This window comes from Capricornis sumatraensis, chromosome 12 (genome assembly GCF_032405125.1).
Source record: "Capricornis sumatraensis isolate serow.1 chromosome 12, serow.2, whole genome shotgun sequence".
NCBI classification, from domain to species: domain Eukaryota; kingdom Metazoa; phylum Chordata; class Mammalia; order Artiodactyla; family Bovidae; genus Capricornis; species Capricornis sumatraensis.
In genome coordinates, this window is record NC_091080.1 from 43,611,054 (window position 1) to 43,631,886 (window position 20,833).

Sequence of the window (20,833 nt, forward strand, 5' to 3'; positions counted from 1 at the left end):
CGGGGGAGAGTCTGCTGCCGCTCTGCGCGCCGCGCCGCGCCCTTTCGGCGCTCGGGGGTTTGCGGAAGTGTTTCCAGGAGACGGCGGGAGGGCAGCGCATGCGCGGCGGGAGCGGCGGGCTGGCGGTGGTGCGCGTCGGCTCGGGGGTCCTCCTCTTCACCGTGCTGCGGCGGCGGCAGGTGGGCGCCTCGTCGGGATGGAACACATCCGTACGACCAAGGTGGGTGCACAGCGGCTGGGCGCGGCTGAGCGGCGGAGGGCCCAGCGGGCCGGGCCGCCTGGGCGGGTTTTCCGTCAGGCGTTGGGCGCCGGGGGCCTGCAGTCAGTCCCGAGGGGCCAGCGGCCTCCTCTCGATCACCTGCTCCACCTCACTTTCCCGAGGGTGGCGGTTTCCGGCTCCTCTTCACGCTCCAGGGTCTTTAGGATCCAGTCAGCTGCACAGACGAGGTCCGGAGAAGGGGAGTGTGACCCCACGTCTTGACGTGTCTGAGGGAAACGCTCTGCAGCTGAACTCAAGAAACCCCTCGCTTCAGTGTTGTGTGTGAAGGGCACTCACTAGGGTTGTGATCCTGGGACAGCTGTGAAAACGGAAGGGAGTGACATCAGAATATCGGCGACTTGCTTGACCGTCGGCAGTGAAGTTCATCTTCAACTTAGGGCGGGGGAGGGGAAAACAAATCGCGATCAGAAGCATTGAATGGCCCACACGGAGCCTTTAACAAAATCGGGACAAGGACCTCCTGTGAGCCTTGACTCTCCCTCCGGGTTTTGCCGAAGCCGTCAGTCGTGTGGCTCATCCTCAAGTTACAGCTCCTGTAGGGAAAAGAGCACACATCCGTCTTCTTCATCTATCCCAGGGAGAATGTGAGATGGATATCATTAAAATGTTTCACAAACCTTCCTAAGGCGGATTTATATTAAAGCTTTAAAAAAAAAAAAAAAAACATGGCACATGCTGTATCTAATACAATTAAAGATGCTAAAAAGTAATCCCATTGGAAAAAAATTTCTCTTTGTATGTTTAAGAGAGGAAAGATAAAGTAACTCTGGAATTCAAGTTACTGCCACTTAAAGTTTGAAGACAGAAGGGTGCCTAAATAAAGAGGCAAAGTAGCAGAAGGTGCAGAGGTGGAGAAGAGGACTAGCGTACACTCAGACCAGGGTCTTGTCCTGGTTTCCAGGTTCCAGGTGTGTGTGAGTTAGTAGCTGTGTGCACCATGACTTCCTTCTGTGCCCAGTTGCACCTCTTCATTGCATCTTTCATCCCTCTGGCCACATTGTGGAGCACACAATGAAAAAATAGTAAAGAGTGAACTGAATTGAAGCAATCAGAGCAAACCCTACTCCTCAGGATTGGTTAGAGGGGACAGAATGTTAGAAAATGTTTAGGATCCCTCGGCTTATTTTAAATCTTTTCACCTGAAATTTATGATGACTATATATCTTTGTTTCTATTTCTGTGGTTGTAGCAGCCCTCATGCTCTTAAGCTTCTTGCCCATGACTTTCATAACTACCAGTTGATGGACTTTAATTTTTTAATTTTGTCTTATGTTTTCACAGTGGACCCATACTGGTGGTTTAGTAAGGTCTTTTTATGAATTTTTTAAAACCTAAAAGATTTCTGACTAATTTCTTATTGACATTACTTTTCAAGTGTGCTCCTTTATTTCTTTGGGTTGTTTTTATAGCTTTAGACCACTCCTGCTCTCTCAAGTGCCTGCGAGTGAACTGCAGTTAAACAGTTATTTCCTAGGTACTGTTACGTGTCGGGCCCACAGCAGTGAGCTGGGCAGACATTCTGAGAGTTGCTTGGTGGACTGGATATCCTCCTAAATTATAGTTTATTCCTAAAAAATTTTTGTTTCTATTTTTTGTTTCCAACTTTTTGTTTCTATTACACATAGCCTTCACCTGGACAGTTAATTTGCTGCAAAAGTAACTGTAAGTATTTGAAAACTAAAAATGAATTGCTTTCAGTTTATTTAGCTGTTTTGACCTGTGTAGTTTAGTCACGATCAAGAGTTGACTGTCAGTAGTAACTGTAACTAGTGATTTGTTCTGTGTTGTTCAGACTGACTGTATTTGAGAAGTGATAATTACCTGTTATTGAGCAAGGGTATGTCAGAATAGCCAACTCTACAATGTGATTTCACAATATTTACAATTCCCAAATATGTTAATTTATACAAAATCATCATTGATCTTTTACTGCTGCTCTTGGGGACATTATCTCCATTTACGGATGAGGAGGAAATCAGCTTCAAGAGTTTAAGCGACCTTCCCAGTTAGCCTGTGAGAGGTAGAGCCAGGATTTACCTCAAAGCTGTCTCACCCACAAACTACACAGTGGCTTTTCCATTGCCTCTCTGCTTTCAGTCTGTTTGTTCAAATGTATTAGTATTAATTCAGAAATCTTAATAATTCTAAGAGCTTTTTCTTCCCCAAACTTCTTCTTGACATAAGTAAATGAATAGTATTGTCTTTTGTACTGTTTTAGTCATTTTAAAAATTATTGCTTACTAACCAGAGATGTATCAGATAAAGTATTTTACCTGACTACTAATTAGATGGCTTTATAGTTCTAAAATTTAGGATCAGGTATGTTATCCTGTTTCGGTCACATTTGGCTTACTAACTGTATAGTGTCAATAAAGACGTCAAGTCTGAATTTGCATTTCTGCAAGTGCTGTATTTGTGAGCAGCTTAGCAGCTGTCTCTTACTTTGAGCTCTAACTTTGCCCTAATGGGAGTCTTGCCTGAAACAGAGGGAGCTGTGTGGAGACAGTCCTTTTTTATGCATCCTTTTCTCCCCCGCCAGGCCCCAGTGCTTTGGCTGACATCATTTGTTGATGCCAAATGGTGTTGTGCTGCTTGTTGTGAATGGAACGTTACAGAATGAAATGAGAGGATTTTCCTTGGTGCTCTGTGTATGAAAGACCACTTCCTAGAGCTGTTTAAAGAATGGACTAGCCCTTGAAAATCTGATCCCATTGAGGCTCAAATTGAGTTATTTCAAAGGTGATGCTTTCTTCTTAGCTTGCTACATGTCCCCATTTTTTTGTAAATGCATGTGCAAAGGGTATTACTGAAGATACAGATCATTTGCTTGAGTAGCGTTGATACTTTATAATAACCTTTGTTTCCATGTATATGCGTTAGTTCTCTTTTCGTTAGAGCACTTTGCTTTAATTGCTGCAGGAAATAAGACAGATGAGCTTTATATCCAGGTATCACTGTTGGCTGACCAGAGTGTCTTTTTTCAGCCGAGCCTCACACAGTTAAGGAGGAGTCAGCAGTAGTTGATCCCATTGTTTTAAACATGTTTATGTTTTGATGAGAAGTGTGTGGCATAATAAAGTTAGATTTTTATTTAAGGAAGAAATGGTCCTGAGCAGTGGTAGTTTACTTTCCTAACCCTGGATAATAACCTTACTTATTTCTTGACTCGCCAACATACAAAATACATTGACTCTTGGATACGAAAAATGTTTATGCATATTGATACCACACCCCTCCTTCCTGATTCCGTTTCATATTTATGTTAAAATTCTTACAGAGTTCTTCTCTACAGGCTGTATTTGTTGCTGTAAGTAATACCAATGTTGTTGGTGGCTTATATATTATCCAAGATAGGTAAAATTTAATTTTCAACCTTCAGTAATCTCATCTTTTTGAACAGAAGGAGGAAACAGTTTGAAACTGTACATTTAAGTACTGAGATAAAAAGAAAAAGAATTTATATGACTTTGTAATGAGAAATAACACTTTCTCTTTTTCAGGTTGAGCAAGTGAAGTTACTTGACCGGTTCAGTACCAGCAACAAGTCGTTAACCGGAACGCTGTATCTCACAGCCACGCATCTGCTATTCATAGATGCTCATCAGAAAGAAACCTGGGTGAGAAGGGCCTGTGCTGTGCTCGTCACTGTAATGATAGTCGTGGGCTCACACCATGTTTTCTCTGAACATGTGCAAAGAAATGCTCCTGTTGGCTGGCTGTCTTAACTGAGGAAATTTCATAGTCACGTGACTACATCTGCCCTCCTCTTTAAATAAAACAGTGGTGTCACTGGAGTGAGTGGCATTCTTTCTCAGTGGTGAATTGCAAGCGAAGGCCAGAAAGTTCCCGCACTCGAAGTTCCTAGGGCTGCCTCATCCCAGCAGGTTGGGGCAGCGCAGCGTTGTGTGAAGGAGCTTGATGCGTCCGGAGGAGCCGAAAGACGGCTGTTGTCACCAGAACTTAGGGATGCGGGGGGACCTGGACTTGAAGCGGGGCTCGGGGAATGGGGAATAGCATGACTAGACAGCAGCAAGTCTAGTTTTTTTGTAATTGCCTTTTATTTTTTAATTTATTTTATCTTTAAAAATTATTTTGAAGTATTGTTGATTTACAAGGTTTTGTTTTTTTCTGTCATCCACAGTGACTCAGCTTTATGTTTACATACATACATATATTCTTTTCCATTATGATTTGTTACAGGATATCGAATATAGTTCCCCGTGCTGTACAGTGGGACCTTGTTTATCCATCCTATATGTAATAGTTTGCATCTGCTAATTCCAAACTCCCACTCCTTTCCACCCCCACCTCTCTGCCCCCTTGGCAAACACAAGTTTGTTTTCTATGTCTGTGAGCCTTTTTTTGTTTTGTAGATATGTTGATTTTTATCGTATTTTAGATTCCACATGTAAACAGCATATGGTATTTGCCTTTCTGGTTTTGGCTTACTTAGTATGATAGTCTTTAGGTCTATCTGTGTTGCTGCAAATGGCATTATTTTGTTCTTTTTTATGGCTGAGGAATATTGCATTGCATATATGCATATCTTTATCCGCTCATCTGTCAGTGGACATTTAGGCGGTTTCCATGTCGTGGCTATGGTGAACAGTGCTGCTGTGAACATAAAGTGCATGTATCTTTTTGAATTGTAGTTTTGTCTGGGTATGTGCCCAGGAGTGGCACTGCTGTGTCATATGTCAACTGTTTAATTGCTTTTCAGCGGTCACTCCTCTGCCTTGTAGAAGATGGCTTAGAGAAGGTCAAAAGTGGCTGTGGAGAGAGCCTGCGGAGGCTCTTTACAGTAGCTCAGGTGGGAACAGTGGGGACATTGCACCTAGGGCCATGACCGTGGAGATGGAGAGAAGGGGGCAGGGTGCAAAGATGCTTCTGAGGTCCTGCTCTCAAGCTATGATTGTGTGTGGAACAGGTGCAGTGGTGGGGAGGTATTCGGCATGTTTCTGGCAGGTGCATTTGGTCGTTTAAGAGCTTTAGTTTGATGATGAGCGAATGTTTTCTTCCGCTGTAGATACTGCACCACCATATTGCCTCGGTGGAGAAGCTCGCTCTGACGACCTCTGGGTGCCCCCTGGTGATCCAGTGCAAGAACTTCCGGACCGTGCACTTCATTGTTCCCAGAGAGAGAGACTGCCACGATATTTACAACTCTCTGCTGCAGCTGTCAAAGCAAGGTGCTGTTCTTCAGGACCAAAGCTTACTTCTCAATTGACATGGATTCTCTAAGCTGCTTTTTAAGTATCTCATTATTGTTATTTTGCACTTTAAGTTACTCTTAAGGTCATGTGCACTCTATTCCAAAAAATTTGGGCTATAGATAGTTAGAAACTTCTGAATTATAAGACTGGTTTCCAAAGAACGTATTGTTGTTCAGTCACTTATTCGGGCCTGAGTCTTTGTGACTTCATGGACTGTAGTTCGCCAGGTTCCTCTGTCCACGGGATTCTCCAGGCAAGAATAACGGAGCAAGTCACCATGCCCTCATCCAGGGGATATTCCCAACCTAGGGATCGCACCTGGGTCTCCAACTTTGGCAGGCAGATTCTTTACCACTGGGCCACCAGGGAAGCTGAAAGAAGGGATGATAATAAGGAAAGAGTGAAACATTTAAAACCACTGAAAAACGGTAGATTTATGTGGATGTTTTTAAAGTCTGTTGATCACCTGAAGCACAGATTTTTTTTTTTTTAAAGTGGGTATCTCACAACTGAGAGAAATGACTTGGAAATTGATTCCCAGTTAAGTTAAGGGCAGTCAGCCTCCTCTGATAGCAGTGGGGTTAGTACATTTAATCCATGGGAGTGGAGCCTGAGGGCATGACCTCTTAGCAGAGGTGGCAGTGAGGGTGCGACACACATCACTGAGTACGCCCCTGGGGTCTGCAGGCTTCCTTCCAGGACATGCTGGAATCATGCTCTCCTAGAGGTGAAGCACACCAATTCCTGAATGTTCCTTTGTGTGGAACACCTGGGTGGCCGCGGTCTGGGAGCAGGTCCATGCTCACTCCCCTCTCCCAGCCCTGGAAGCCTATGCCATTGATCCCAGTGTCCCCAGGGCAGCCATGTCTTGCAGCAGGGATGGCCCTGTGACTTTGGGGCTTGGCCGTGTTCAGGAGTAGGTGGTCTCAAGGGCCCTACACAGCCTTTGCCAGTTTTGGTCCACACTGTCCCGTGGTGGGGTGTGTACAGCCTCTGGTTCTGTATGCCACCTCTAGCTTTCCACTAAGTGCGCACTGAGCTTCCAGTTCACATCTCATGTGGGGAATGTCTCCTTGTATCTTTAAAATTTTACTTTTAGAAAAAGGAAGTATTGTAGTGTAGTATTTAATGCGAACTACAGTCCATGAAGTCACAAAGTCAGGCCCGAATGAGCGACTGAGTGTGTAGTGTTTACTAGCTCTTGCTGATTTTATAAACTGGATCTCAGATCAATATGTGTGCCTTTAGATATAATCATCCACTTCAAAGAACTGAGGTGTTAAGTTGTAGTATGTTCAGATGTTAGCCGTCTCGTTGAAGATTTTTTAAATAGATAAAACTGAAAAATTACTCTCACTTGTAGTGTCCTAAGTCCTAGAAGTTGCCTCTTAACATTCATGTGTTTTGTATCCTTAGCAAAATACGAAGATCTTTATGCGTTCTCTTATAATCCCAAACAAAACGATGCTGAAAGACTGCGGGGATGGGAGCTCATTGACCTCGCCGAGGAGTATAAGAGAATGGGAGTGCCCAATTCCAACTGGCAGCTGTCTGACGCCAATCGAGACTACAAGGTACCCATCTCCCTCTCCGGAGGTACTCAGAGTACGAATTGGAGACTGTCACAGCAGTAACTTTTATTGTTCTTGCGTTTAGTGAGTTTTAGAGGTGTTTAAAGGTGATTTTTAACCTGGTCCTAGAACAGTGAGTAGAATCGTTGTGTTTTGTTTGATTTTTACAGATTTGTGAAACTTACCCCAGAGAACTGTATGTGCCGCGAATAGCAAGCAAACCAATAATTGTTGGTAGTTCCAAGTTCCGGAGCAAGGGGAGGTTTCCCGTTCTCTCCTACTACCACCAGAGTAAGGAGGTAAGGAGCTGCTCTGACCTTATTAGTGGGGTACGAGTCCTCTACAGGTCTAGGTGTCCAAAAGAATACCCATCTCTCCACTTAGAGGTCACCATCAGTGTTGCTGATAGAGAAGTGCTGACCTTTCCTTGATTACATGTCTGAAGTTTTGAAACAAAATTATCCTGAAATATGGAAACTTTCATACTCGTCGTCTTCCTCGCCTCACCTTTATTAGAAGTTTAGTCGGGTTTTAGATGGGAGCAAGAGGTAAAAAGTAAAGCTTCAAACAGAAGTTCCTCCTCAACTTTTCACAGAAAAGTCATAGGGGTTTTATCACTCTCATTATAGCCTTTGTTTGACACACCCATGTTTACACATTTTTTAAATGGGAAAACTGGGCTGAAAATATATATTCAGTGCCCAGGTTAACAAATACAGAAAATAGGTCTGTATCTTTAGGCAGTCCTTATTTTCTTCTAATATTTTCTTACATTTCCATGATTTTATTTTGTGTGTGAGTTTAAACTGTGTGAATGTGAATTTATGTGTACTTTTTTCCTTCATGATACTATAATTGTAATGTTTGGGTAGGGTCAAGTTGGAGTTAATAAGAATGAGGTTGGAGGAAAAGTATATGGGTATAAATCTTAGAAATCTTTTTTAAGACTTTGAAGTGAAGTGAAGTCACTCAGTCGTGTCCGACTCTTTGTGACTCCATGGACTGTAGCCTACCAGGCTCCTCCATCCATGGGATTTTCCAGGCAAGAGTACTGGAGTGGGTTGCCATACACACATGGCTTATTATAAATATTTTTGCCCTCTTAGATTGACTGTATTTTAACCAAATTTGAATTGAAACTTATTTTTCTCATAAGTCTCATTATATATAAACATCAGTGATTTCTAATTAGATATCGGAATGACTTTGGAAAGTAAACGTTCAAGTGTTGCCATTTTTAAAAATTCTGTTCTACATTTATTGACTATATCAGTTACTTGAACTTGAAAGAATCTTGTAACCCAGAGCACAGAATGCAAATATCTGGTTAGGTTACCTGATAGGGAATCAAACAGTTTGTTACTTCTTAGGACCAAAGAGTTTGGTTTTTTTTTTCCATCAAACTCTTGAGTAAGGAGGTATTCAGATTTCTTAATAGGAGAGAATATTGAGAAAACTTAGGTAAACATCAAAATATTAGAAGGTATTTAATACAAATAGGATTTCCAAGTTGAAAGTGAAAGTAATAATCGCTCAGTCATTTTGGACTCTTTGCAACCCAGGCTCCTCTGTCTGTGGACTTCTCCAGGCAAGAACACTGAAGTGGGTTGCCACTTCTGTCTCAAGGGGATCTCCCCAACACACATATCGAACCTAGGTCCCTGCATTGCAGGCAGATTCTTTACCATCTGAGCCACCAGGAAATCTAATCGTTTTGTCAGCTTTTAAACAGATTGCACATTTGATTTTAACCGTGGGTTTTTTCTTTTAAGCATGTTTTCAACTTCTCTGGATAACCTGCTTTCTCTCTTTCTATGACTAGGCTGCCATTTGTCGCTGTAGTCAGCCACTGTCAGGGTTCAGTGCCCGGTGCCTCGAAGATGAACACTTACTTCAGGCCATCAGTAAGGCCAACCCAGCCAACCGCTACATGTACGTCATGGACACCAGACCCAGAGTATGTGTCCAGTACAGCCTGCCAGTTCACTGTCTCTGCTGATTCAGTTAGTGGGAGCCGGGCGCTGTGTCCATGTTGAACATGCTGAATCCTAGTTTTAAATGAACTGAGGCTAAGGAAATCAATCTTTTACAGGACACCAGCTTAGGAGACCCAGTTCCCAGTAACCCAGGTTGTGATTTTTTATGTCTTCTGATAGATGTACAAGTTTAGGAAAGCTGAATTTTATATTGGGAGCTCTAGATGGTATATCAGCATTATGTTATTGTGAAGTATGTTGTGAAAATTAGAAATTGTCACTGATTTTTTTTTCATCAAATTTTTAATTGGCAAAACACTTTGTGTTAAAATGATGTTCCTTAATATGGAATATTCAAGAAAATAAGGAAAATAGATAGTGAGCTAACTTAAGAAACACTGAACTAGAGAATTGAACTAGTGAACTAGTTGAACGTTGAACATTGAACTAGTGAACAATAAACAATTGTTCTGTTAGGTATCTATCATGTCAGGATAAATTTTTGTCTTTGGGACAAATGTCCGAATCCCTTTTTCCTTTTGTCAGTGCAGTAAAACAACCAGTTCATGTAGGATCCTGAAACTAAAATAATTAAAATCCTCAAAAGTAATAGCTAACATTACTTTTAATTTTTATTGTAGCATCGTGTGCAGAGCTGGTGGGCTACACAAAAGGACATTGGCAGAATTATAGTGAGGATTTCTTCAAAAATCTGGAATGATGAGGAAATAAGAGAAAGCGATGAGAAAAAGCGAGTGAGCGATTCAAAACACAATTTTAGGCAGCTTTGTTGAAAGGAATCGTAGCTGTTTTAGAAGTAATTCTCATCATTATGCAATTTTACAAAAGATAATGGAGAAAAAGAAGATAAGAGTAATTTGTGTAAATTAAGTATTAAAAGTTAGAGATTGACAGTTCGATAATCTTTGTTTAACAAAAAGAGACTTTCTTAGAAGTCAAGAGTGTTGGTGTTATCTCTGGTAAGAAAAATTTTGGTTTACTTCCTAGTATAATTTGAGTGGGTTAATTGCATAGCACTATTTTTAGGTAATATTAGATATAAAGGATGACTGTAATTTAAGACTTTCTGAACATGAGGTCTGAGGGTGATTTGTTTCTCAGGCCCTAATATCTCTTATATAATTGATGTCTACACGCCAAAAAAATGTATATCTTTATTTGATTGTTGTGTTTTACTAGTTAAACCTGAGTAGTAATAATGTGGAAGCATTTTTTAAATATCTTAAGTCTTGCCTTAGTTATCATAGATCCCAAATGACCAGTGAATCAGTAGACAATGTAACTGTACTTCTTACCAACTTGAGCCCCAGTCCACTGCAAGAAAAGCAGTTTTTTCTTCCAGTTTAGGTTCTGTTTCATCCAGCTCCTTAAGACTATTGACAAATGTCATAACATAGTCTGAAAGAATTAAACATGCCAGATATTAACTTCTGAGAGCATTTGATCTAATAACCTAAGACCATGGGCCCATAGGCGGTCTTTTCTCCTTAGAAATCAGGTTGTTTTGGGCCCAGTTCTTGGAGCTGTATCAGGCTATCTCATTGCATACTGTGGGGTGTACTGTGTAGTCTGATCCCAAGTGACCTGACCTATGTTTCAGCTGTGCTTCAGGGTCCCTGTGCCTTTCTGAGTGATCAGGTATTCCAAGCTTGTTCTGAAGTGAGTCTGAAAGTTCATTCTGTAACAGCTCTGCTTAACACTGAATCATGTAGTGTTTAGATGGGAGATAATTCTTTTATAAATTTTGAAATATTACAAACATATGGAACACTAACTAAATACACGTGATTCAGTTTCATGAATTATGCGTAGGGAATTTCTTATCTGATCCTTATATAGCAAGTGTGTACTTTGAATAATATAGATGATACTTTTCGATTATTAAAAAATGGTAGCACATTCAGTCTTGATGACTTCCTTTAAACTCTGGTGGCTATAAGGTGGTTTATTTAGTGTTTTCATGATATTTGGTAAATTAAGTTAAAAGAGAAAGGCAATTTGTCTCTGAATTTCTAAAATTTAAAATTTTAGCTGAATGCAATGGCCAACAGAGCAGCTGGAAAAGGTTATGAAAATGAAGACAACTATTCTAATATTAGATTTCAGTTTGTTGGAATTGAAAATATCCATGTCATGCGATCCAGCCTTCAGAAATTATTGGAAGGTACGATTATTGCATGCCTTCTAGGCAGCTTTGTCCAACAGAAACATAATGCTTGTCACAGTATAAAATTTAAAGTTACATGCTTAAAAATTTTCTAGTAGTTACTTTCAGACATGTAAAAAGAACAACTGAAATAAATTTTAATAATATAATTAAGCTAATATATTAAAAACATTATGCTAATATGTAATCGGTAAAAAAGATTAGTAATAATATGTTTTGGTTTTTTCAGAATCTTTAAGTCCTAGAAATTGGCTAGGGTGTTTTTTACACTTGCAACACATCTTAGTTTGGAATACTCACATTTCAGGTGTTTAATAGTGATATTTCAGTAGTGGCTACTATATTTATTGGGCAGTATAATTCTAATGGTTTTATAAAAAATTGCTATTGTTTAGATATTTTCATCAGTCAGTACCATGAAGATTTAATATATAACAATGTTTTATTTAAATATTAAGCTATCTTTCCAGTCCTGATATGGAATTTTAAAAATTAAAATATCAGACTATTTTTAATTAAACACTTGTGTTGCAGATTTTTTTTAAAGGGACTTTGGAACTTTTTCTTTTCAAAATACCAGGAATGACAGAAAAATGTACCCCCAAATCCATTAATGAGCTTTTAATAGCATGTCTCCACGTATGAAGAGTCTAGCCTGTTTTTTTGTCTTCTCTGGCTGGCTCCCTGTGGGGGCTGTTGAATAGAAGTGGGGACTCAGGCTCCTTCCTAACTGGACTGTCTCTCCCCTTGCAGTCAACGGTACCAAAGGGCTTTCTGTCAATGATTTCTACTCTGGTCTGGAGAGCTCAGGATGGCTTCGCCACATCAAAGCTGTGATGGACGCTGCGATCTTCTTAGCCAAAGTAACATTTCATCACTCACATTTGATCGTGGTCTTTCCGTGGTTGGGAAGAAACAGGTTCATTCTTTGGGGTGCTCATATCCTTCACAGTCAGATCGCTGTTACTACATTCTATCTCTGTAGTGAGATTTACTTTAATTGGAGCTTTGAAAATATCATATAGCAGTTAATGTAGGAGCTTCAAAAGAAATTCCCCAGCGCTGTGAAATGGCATTCTTGTCTGTGTTTTTTGTTTGTTTTGTGTTTTGTCTTATTTTTTGGAGAATATGCTCTGACAGCATTATCACTGCAACCCTAACTCTTCTTCATAATGCATATCTGCTAATCTGGTTTTTGAGTAAGTAGAACTTACTGACTTACCTGAAATGAGTCCTGGTAGAATCGAAGTGTGTGGTCTGTCTTTTCAGGCAATCGAGGCTGAGAGCGCGAGTGTGCTGGTGCACTGCTCTGACGGCTGGGACAGGACCTCACAGGTCTGCTCCCTGGGCTCTGTCCTGCTGGATCCCTACTACAGGACGATCAGAGGGTTCATGGTAAGGGCTTGCTTGGCCAGGCCAGTGGAGACAAGCAGGAGTCATCTTGATGTTTACGTCTAAAGCGCAGGGTACACCTGGGCTCCAGCTGGTGGGGAGCCAGCTGGTAATGTCCTGTAATGCACAGGACAGCCCTTCAACAGAGGGGTACCTGGCCCAATGTCCACAGTGCTAAGGCTGAGAAACCCTGGGTTAGAAGAATTTCCACTTGTGCCATCTCTTTGACAAAAAGTTTTAAACTTTTTTTTTCCCGGCCAAAGTATTGCAATAGAAGTATTCAGCATTTCTCCCTCATTTTTAATCTAACAAATGTAAATAATGTAGTAAGACAAGACATAGATAAGAGTACTTATAAACTATATTCCAGGGGAAACTTTGTATTTAACACACCTTCATTTCTCAGTCTTAGGTACAAGTTAAGTGTTAAGTGTTAGTTGCTCAGTCTTGTCTGACTCTTTGCAACCTCATGAACTGTAGCCCACAAGGCTTCTCTGTCTATGGGATTCTTCAGGCAAGAACACTGGAGTGGGTTCCCATTCCCTTCTCCAGGGGATCTTCCCGACCTAGGGATTGAACTCATGTCTCCTGCATTGCAGGCAGATTCTTTACCTTCTAAGCCACTAGGGAAGCCTAAGTACACATTAGGAAGCTTGTTTTAAATCTGAAAAGACAGTTTCTAGTTGGACAGATTTTGTTTTGTGGCCCTAAAGCCCTGGCTCCTGAGTTTTGTTTGCCTTTTTAACGTAGGATCAAATTAATTCGTGTTTTCAAACTTTGCATCTTAACTCAGGGCAGGTATATAAATGAAGAGCTGGTGGACAGTTTTCCTTGGTTTAGAATTACTCCACACAGTGCCAGCTTAGCAGGGGAAGTCTGGACACTCCCAGACCCCTTTCAGAACTGTTGTGTTTGTGGCACCAACATATTGAATTGGGGACAAGCCAAGTTGAAGTACCGCTGATAAAGTGCAGTTCCACTTGCTTCCAGCATGTGAGACAAGATGTTTCCTTGGCCGTGTTTCGCTTTCATTGTCTTGATGTCCAGATGAACTCAAGCAGTGACCAGCGCCTATGTGAGAACCTCCCAGACCAAGGACCAGTGAGAACTAAAGCGTGGCTCCTGCAGGGGCCTGCAGGCTGTGTGAGGGGTGGGCCGAGTGCAGGAGAGCAGAGTGGGTTGCAGGCCTGAGGAAGAAAAGTGTGGCATCTGGACCTCACCCTCCCTGGGTGGTGAGAGCCGTTAAATGCAGGAATAGTAACATGCTCAGAACTGTTTTTTAAAAAATGGTTTGATGTCTTGAATGCAGAGGGGTGGGGATGGAGGCTAGGAGACTTGCTGAAACCTGTTAGGATGGCTTAGGGAGAAAAGAGGGCAGAGCTAAGGCAGTGCCACGCAGATGGATGGAGGGGGGTGGGTGCCAGGTTCACCTCCAGGGAGGTCAAGACAGCAGAATAAGAGCTGTTCTGGGACTGGAGGTGGTGCCAGAGAAGAGTCCTCCTCTAAGATGGTGTGCAGGCTTAGGGCTCAGTTGCAGGATGGATTGTGCCATTCTGCTCTTCATTTGGACAGCAGAGAAGTGAGTTTAGTGAGAAGGGTACTGAGTTAAGTTTCAGAGGTGGGTGTGTCAAAGGGCGGCAATGAGCCCATGGTAAAATCCGGGGCTGCAGGCGGAAGAACAGGTGCCAGGAGTTGCGGGCTGTGAATGTAGGGAAGCTAGGATCTGAGCCTGGGCACTGTGACGTCAGGGTCTGCACCTTATCCTCAAGTGCTGTAGCCTCTTGGAGAGATTCAGGACAAAGTTAGAGGAGCTGAAAGTGACAACTTCGACATCGAAAAGGATGTACTTAGTGATTATATAATGAAGTTAGAAAGTATGTTAAATACTAAAAAGATAATATTGTTGAGATTAGACTGAAAATAATTAGAAGCCTATTATTTTAGTAGAGTTGTAATAGAGAAAACATACAGAGTTCATTCAAGAGGTTAGATATCAACATTTGAATTTGAATATAAACTTTTCATTGGTTTCTTTACCATTATTTTTTCTTTTTTTAAAAGTATCAATATTATGGAAATGATGTACAGTAAGCCAAAAGATTTAAACCATCCACCCCTGTCTACCACCCAGTAACCACTGGTAACCTCCTGGTTTGCATTTTCCTAACCTTTCTCTGTACGTATATCATCATCACTCATACAAAATGCAGTAGTGTTTTATAATATGCTTTCCACTTAAAATATAGTATTTAAATGCAACTGAAAAAAAATAAGTCACAAGACCACTATACTTCTTTTTATAAATGATTTTCATTTTCTGTTAGGCGTAACTCAGGTTCTTGCTGGTTTTTGCCTATAATTTAAACAGTTTTATTTGCCACCATATGTTTAAAAAATAATGCATTTTTAAGATAACAGGATTGAATCCATTCTAAACAAAAAAGGAATTGAAGGGAGTTGTAAAATGGATTTTACTTTTTCTCATTAAGGTTTTAATAGAAAAAGATTGGATCTCCTTTGGACATAAGTTTTCAGAGAGGTGAGTCACAATGTACGTTCAGGTGTTTTGTAAAATTAATAGAACTAGTTTAGATGACCAGAATGTTCTGGTTCTTCATGATGGGAAATGAGAGTGGTGTAGGTTTTTGTATGAAAACTGATGTAATTTTTTTTCTGTCATTTTTTTTTTCAAGTCTCATACTTTTATTAATTCTCATGGCAGTTTAATTACCTTCCTTTTTGTCTGGATTGTAGTGGTTAGAATGTAATAGATCCTTTAAAACTGGTTGAAAAACTCATAAATTGTTTCAATAGAAACATGACAGGTTTGGGGGGTTTTTTTGATGACGATATAACAATGTTTTAGCACTTTTTTTTTCTGGATGGGGGGATATGTATTTAAATTTAACAGTACCCAAACAATTGACCTCTTCCAGTGGCATTTTCAAAAGCTTGTACTTTCTGGGGGGTTAGGTGTGGCCATTTGGATGGTGACCCAAAGGAAGTCTCGCCGGTGTTTACTCAGTTCTTGGAGTGTGTGTGGCATTTGACTGAGCAGTTTCCACAAGCCTTCGAGTTCAATGAAGCGTTTCTTCTTCAGATCCATGAACATATCCATTCATGCCAGTTTGGAAACTTTATTGGGAATTGTCAGAAGGAAAGAGAAGAACTCAAGTAAGACAGTTGATTGAAATGAGCTTTTTTTTTTTCCTATTTAGCTGAGGTCTAACTTATAGTTGAACTTAAACTGTCTTGACGATGTGATATAGAACTGGGTCTTAACATGAATATTTTGCTGTCTGTATTTCTGCAGCTGAGTAAGCGCTGAGCACTGCTCATGCTCTCGGCTAATAGTTAAAAATTTGTTTTGAAGTGTGGTGTGTGTGCAGACAAGTATGTATAACCTAAGTGTGAAAAATTCAGTGGTGAGGTTAAACTGTTACTAAAAGAAAAAGGGGAAACTATGTGGGAAATGATTACCTGCTTTACAGGAGAGTATCAGCGTCTCTGGGAAAGGTCTTCATGTTTTTCTCATCACATCAGGTTGAAGGAGAAGACGTACTCCCTGTGGCCGTTTCTTCTGGACGACCAGAAGAAGTACCTCAATCCTCTCTACGGTTCCCAGTCTCAGAAATCGGCAGTTCTGGAGCCAAATACAGTGTCTTTCAACTTTAAGTAAGGTGGCATTATTGAAATACTTAATTATACTCAATTTTTCTCAGACACAATTTGTTGAAAAAAAATTTTCTATTTTTTTATCTGTTTTTGTCATAAAGGTTTTGGAGAAACATGTACCACCAGTTTGATCGAACATTGCATCCTAGGCAGTCTGTATTTAATATAATTATGAACATGAATGAGCAGAATAAGCAGTTAGAGAAAGATATCAAGGACTTAGAATCTGTAAGTATTCTGAAGCATCTTGTGTGATATATTTAGAATATTAAGTTAGTTTATTTCCTTATTTGTGCTCAGTGTAAATCAATATATATAGAAACCTTGCCAGTACCTATGGTTACTTCAAAATCATATCTTCTCTGTCTTGAAAAGAAGGTTAGTTCAAATCGCATTTTCTGAATTTTAAAATATATTGAAATATTTGAAGTATATATAAAAAAAGGGATATAATGAATATTAGGGTATTCACCACCTAGCTTTGTGAGATTTTAGCATTTGTCGTATTTGATACAGATCTTTCCTGTTTCTCTCTGAAGAAAAGGAGCATTACTGATCTGTTTGCAGAGCCTGCGAGCCCGTGCTGCATCCTCCCACCCGCCCTCACTGCACTGAGCCTGGTGTTGGTCCCTCCTGCCCATGTCTTTTTACTTTCTCTATATATGCTTGTATCCACAAACAATTTATCACAAGCTTTTGTTTGGCTTAATATATTGTTTTTATTATGTATTGAAAAAACACAGAAGAAAACAGTTTCCTATAAAGGGCAGCAAACTACACAAATGCCCAATCCCTTCACTCCACATCAGGAGCCACATATTTTAAAACTGTACAGAGGCTGTCACACTCGCATGCTTCTCCTCGCTCTGCATCGCTCTGAAATTTGTCCATGTTGGTCCATGTAGCTTTAGTTCATCTGTTTTCTCAGTAGCTACTGCCTGATACTCTCTGGTATGACGTGGCACCGTCTGTCAGTTCAGCTGCTAGACATTTCGGTCGTTTGCAGTTTTGGATTTCTATCACAACAGGTGAAGTCGGATGACTTTTCATGTTTTTGTTGGCCATTTGGTTTTTCCCTTTCTGCATGCGAATGGCCCGTTCAAACCTGTACTCATTGTTCTGTTGGCGTATTTGCCTTTTTCTTACCAGTTTCTAAGAATTCTTTATGTATTAGACACTAATTCTTATGTAGTTAAATATATTGCTAATGGCTTTGTCCAGTGTTTGTTTTTTCCATTTTTTTGATGGTGTTTTTTATACAGATACTGTGAATTTTAATATAGTCAAATTCATCAGTCTTTGTCTTACGCCTTTTTTAATATCTTTTTTAAGAAATCCTTCCCCACCCTAAAACATTTCTTTACCATTATATGTAGCCAAAAAGGATCAGTAAGTACATGTTTTAAAAAAGCCTAACCAGTTGTTATATCTCAGTGAGACTGTCCTGTCTGCCTTTCAGGCAGGGCTGTTGCTGGTCGGCTCTCAGATAAGGAGCCCATGACCACGTGAGTGACCTGTCGGAGAGGCCACAGTTTTAGGTGGCACAGGAAGGTTATCTGGAGATCATTCTGAGGATCTGAGGAGTGTGAACTCTGCCAACGCATTCTTTTAAAATCTGTTAAAATAAAAAACTCTGTCATGTTCTAGCGCCTGTTGTGCTCACGTAACAGACCAGTGCAGGCTCGCCACAAACAAAGCTCATCAGGCCAGCAGATCTTCAGCTAAACGAGTGTGTTTGTCACATTGTACAGCTGGGATTTCAGGGTGACCGTCTCATACGTGTTTCTTACATTATAAAATGCTTACTTTTTATCCTTTCTAGGAAATGTATGTGCTTTTCAAATATGAAGGTCTAGTGACCCTCTTCTCTCAACTATACACTTTCCATTGCAAAAACCGAACAGTTCGGATTCTCATTCCTGTCTCACCTACACTAGATTTTAGTTTTTTGAGATTTAATTTTGCATTGTACATAAACAGCATTTGCAAAAGCAGGATCTTTTTCTAGCTTTTATCTAGTATATATGAACATGTGGAGTGTGCAGCTCATAATTTCTTTCAAATTTGACTTTGTTCTAGCAAATTAAGCAACGTAAAAATAAGCAAACAGATGGAATTCTCAGCAAGGAATTGTTAAATTCAGTCCGTCCTGAATCACCCGCCCTCAAAGCCACCCTGAGTCTCAAGGAGCAGGCTCTGCTGCCTGTGAACGATGTTCTTCGAACTATAGAGGGCAGCAGCCCTGCAGATAACCGCTACAGCGAGTACGCAGACGAGTTTTCCAAAGCCGAGCCTGCGGTGGTCAGCCTGGAGTATGGCGTGGCCAGGATGACCTGCTAGGCTCGAAGAGGGCTTTTTGGAGAGGGCTTTCTGGCTGCTTGCGGTGCAATTATTGTGAATGTGGTCTGTGTGCGTGACGCGAGGAATTTGCTTAATAATGATCTTAGAGTTTAATAGGTTAATCGTTGAAGTCAGAGTGACAGCTACTCTTGTGAGAGAAGTCAGTTTAATTGCATTTCTAGCAAGGAATGAATGACTTTCATTTCTGTAAGAAGCAGGTGATATATTGGCCAATGTACTCCAGACACAGTTTGTACTGTATACTAGTAAAGTGACCTGTCTATATGATTTACATGTTAATTGCAGCCAAACATGAATAGCTTTCCATAAGTATAATTTGATTGCCAGAAGACTCACTTAATAATTGACATGGCATGTACTTTCAATTATGTAACTATGAATGTTTGCAAATGTTGCCTATTAGTGGTATTTATTGTTGAAGTGCCCTGAAAAATATTTCTAAGAAAGCCTTAAAACCTCAGTTTACTCATTAATCATTACATCTTTCTAAGGTTTTATAGCCGAGAGAGCAGTGGTTTGTTTTGTTCTGCTTGATCAGCCTGGTTGTGTTTGTGAGGGGTTGCTCTCATACCCGCAAGAGCTGCAGGCCCTACAGAAACAGGGTCGAGGGACACTGCCAACCTCAGGTGTGACTGGTCCCACTTCCAGAGTCAAAACAACCAAACTGGCAGTTTAATTCTGGTCACTATTTGTTTAGTGATACATTTCATGACTTATTATTCACAGCTTTGATTGTTGGTTTCTTGTGCTCGCATTTGACCGTCTTTTCTGAACAGATTACTGCACCCTATTGATTCCTATTTTGTGGTTGGCCTTATTCCTTGGATAACTGTGTGAGTTTACAAAGCTGAAGCTCTAAATTGTTATTAGAAACAATGAATAGTACATATATGTATATTTGCAAACTGTTTTATCTCTCAACGAATTGCTCTTCCTAGAATAAGTTTTCAAGTTACTCAAGAATCTTTGGGTTTAAAAAAGGGAGTACAGATAGTTCAGATTTTGCTTGATTGCATGAGTTTTTCTCTGTGACACATTTTTTACTTCTCTGTTTTCACAGAAGAGAAAAAAGGGAAATTAACACAAAGGTAATGTTTAACAAAAAATCTCAATGCTAGGAAGAGTGTCATTTTGCCATGTTACAGTAACTGTTTATTCTCTGTACTAGTACATATCATTAAAGTACAAGAAAAAGAAAAAATAAAAGAAAATTACTTTCAGTTGACAGTATCACCCAGCTGGCTTTAAAATGGAAAATTCGACATGGGTGACACAAGCTGTGATTCAGGGGTACTGGGAAATCTGCATAGGATCCCTTCTGCTGCTTTTTATTACACCGACATCTGCTATATTGGTTTTAAACATAAATATCTTTTTCAAATGGTAAAACAGGCTTTATTGTATGAGCTTATCTAATCCTATTTTTTCAGTGCTTTTCTGTAATGCATTATGTAATAAGAAAAATACTTGTTTTTAAACAGTAATAGAAACACACTGTAACGTATAGTCTGTGATTTAGCCAAGTCTATTTCCATATTTGAGCCCTGGGATGAGAAACTTAATCTCTGTGACCACAGAAGGGAAGCTGTTGTGCCTTGTTACCTGGTTCCAGTTGCTGACTGTGGTTTTAGGATCTTCCACAGCACCCTTCCTATCTTCAGCTCTTTGGTTTATTGTCTTCATCTTCAACTTGAGGCATATATATGTATGTTCATGTGCTCATGTGTGGACTGAGAAATCTGTTAACATCCTAAGTGACCTACAGGGTGTGTGTTGGTGAAAAGTAGATTGTGGATATGTCTTATAAGATTGGATTTGTGTTCAGTGTGTTTGGGAGTGTATAGCATGTACATTATTACATATATTATTTAAAGGTAATTAAAATGCTCATGTTTTACATTGAATTTTTTTTTTAAACAAATGGGATCGAGTTGTGGTGGGTTTTTTCCCTCACTTAGGCAAAGTGACCTGCATATAACATATTCATCATAGTGCAAGGTTTGAGCATTTCACTTTTCAAAAGTGAATGTTGATAGGTAATAACATATATAGAAGTCATTTCCAAAATACTTAAAATAAGCATAGAGGGCTGAAGGGTTCGGCAGATACAGTTGACAATGTCACTGCATCCTGTCACTTCCTGATGTCACATCAGTATTTTACTGCGCCCTTCTCAA

At 40.2% G+C, this 20,833-nt stretch overlaps 1 protein-coding gene across 9 annotated transcripts; it reads left to right on the forward strand.

Annotated features, from left to right (window-relative positions):
* The first annotated feature begins 196 nt into the window (after positions 1–196).
* Positions 197–20,478, forward strand: MTMR6 (myotubularin related protein 6). Of its 9 annotated transcripts, XM_068984245.1 has the most exons (15): positions 197–220; positions 3,781–3,897; positions 5,307–5,469; positions 6,910–7,067; positions 7,235–7,363; positions 8,887–9,021; positions 9,682–9,795; positions 11,093–11,225; positions 11,982–12,091; positions 12,498–12,623; positions 15,110–15,159; positions 15,594–15,794; positions 16,164–16,295; positions 16,397–16,523; positions 18,375–20,478. In XM_068984245.1, exons 1-15 carry the CDS (start codon positions 197–199, stop codon positions 18,633–18,635), a joined length of 1,980 nt encoding a protein of 659 aa, XP_068840346.1. In that variant the 3' UTR covers positions 18,636–20,478. The 9 variants fall into 9 exon arrangements, with proteins under 9 accessions (XP_068840346.1, XP_068840347.1, XP_068840348.1 ...); XM_068984246.1 differs by lacking the exon at positions 9,682–9,795; XM_068984247.1 differs by lacking the exon at positions 9,682–9,795 and having other exon boundaries at positions 5,307–5,468; positions 6,963–7,067.
* Positions 20,479–20,833: the final 355 nt, after the last annotated feature.

Excerpts from the sequence above, each read along its gene's own strand:
- MTMR6 (XM_068984245.1), top strand. The coding sequence starts at position 197 with ATGGAACACATCCGTACGACCAAG. Across the intron at positions 221-3,780 it reads AACACATCCGTACGACCAAG|GTTGAGCAAGTGAAGTTACT; the intron begins GTGGGTGCACAG and ends TCTCTTTTTCAG. Across the intron at positions 7,364-8,886 it reads ACTACCACCAGAGTAAGGAG|GCTGCCATTTGTCGCTGTAG; the intron begins GTAAGGAGCTGC and ends TTCTATGACTAG.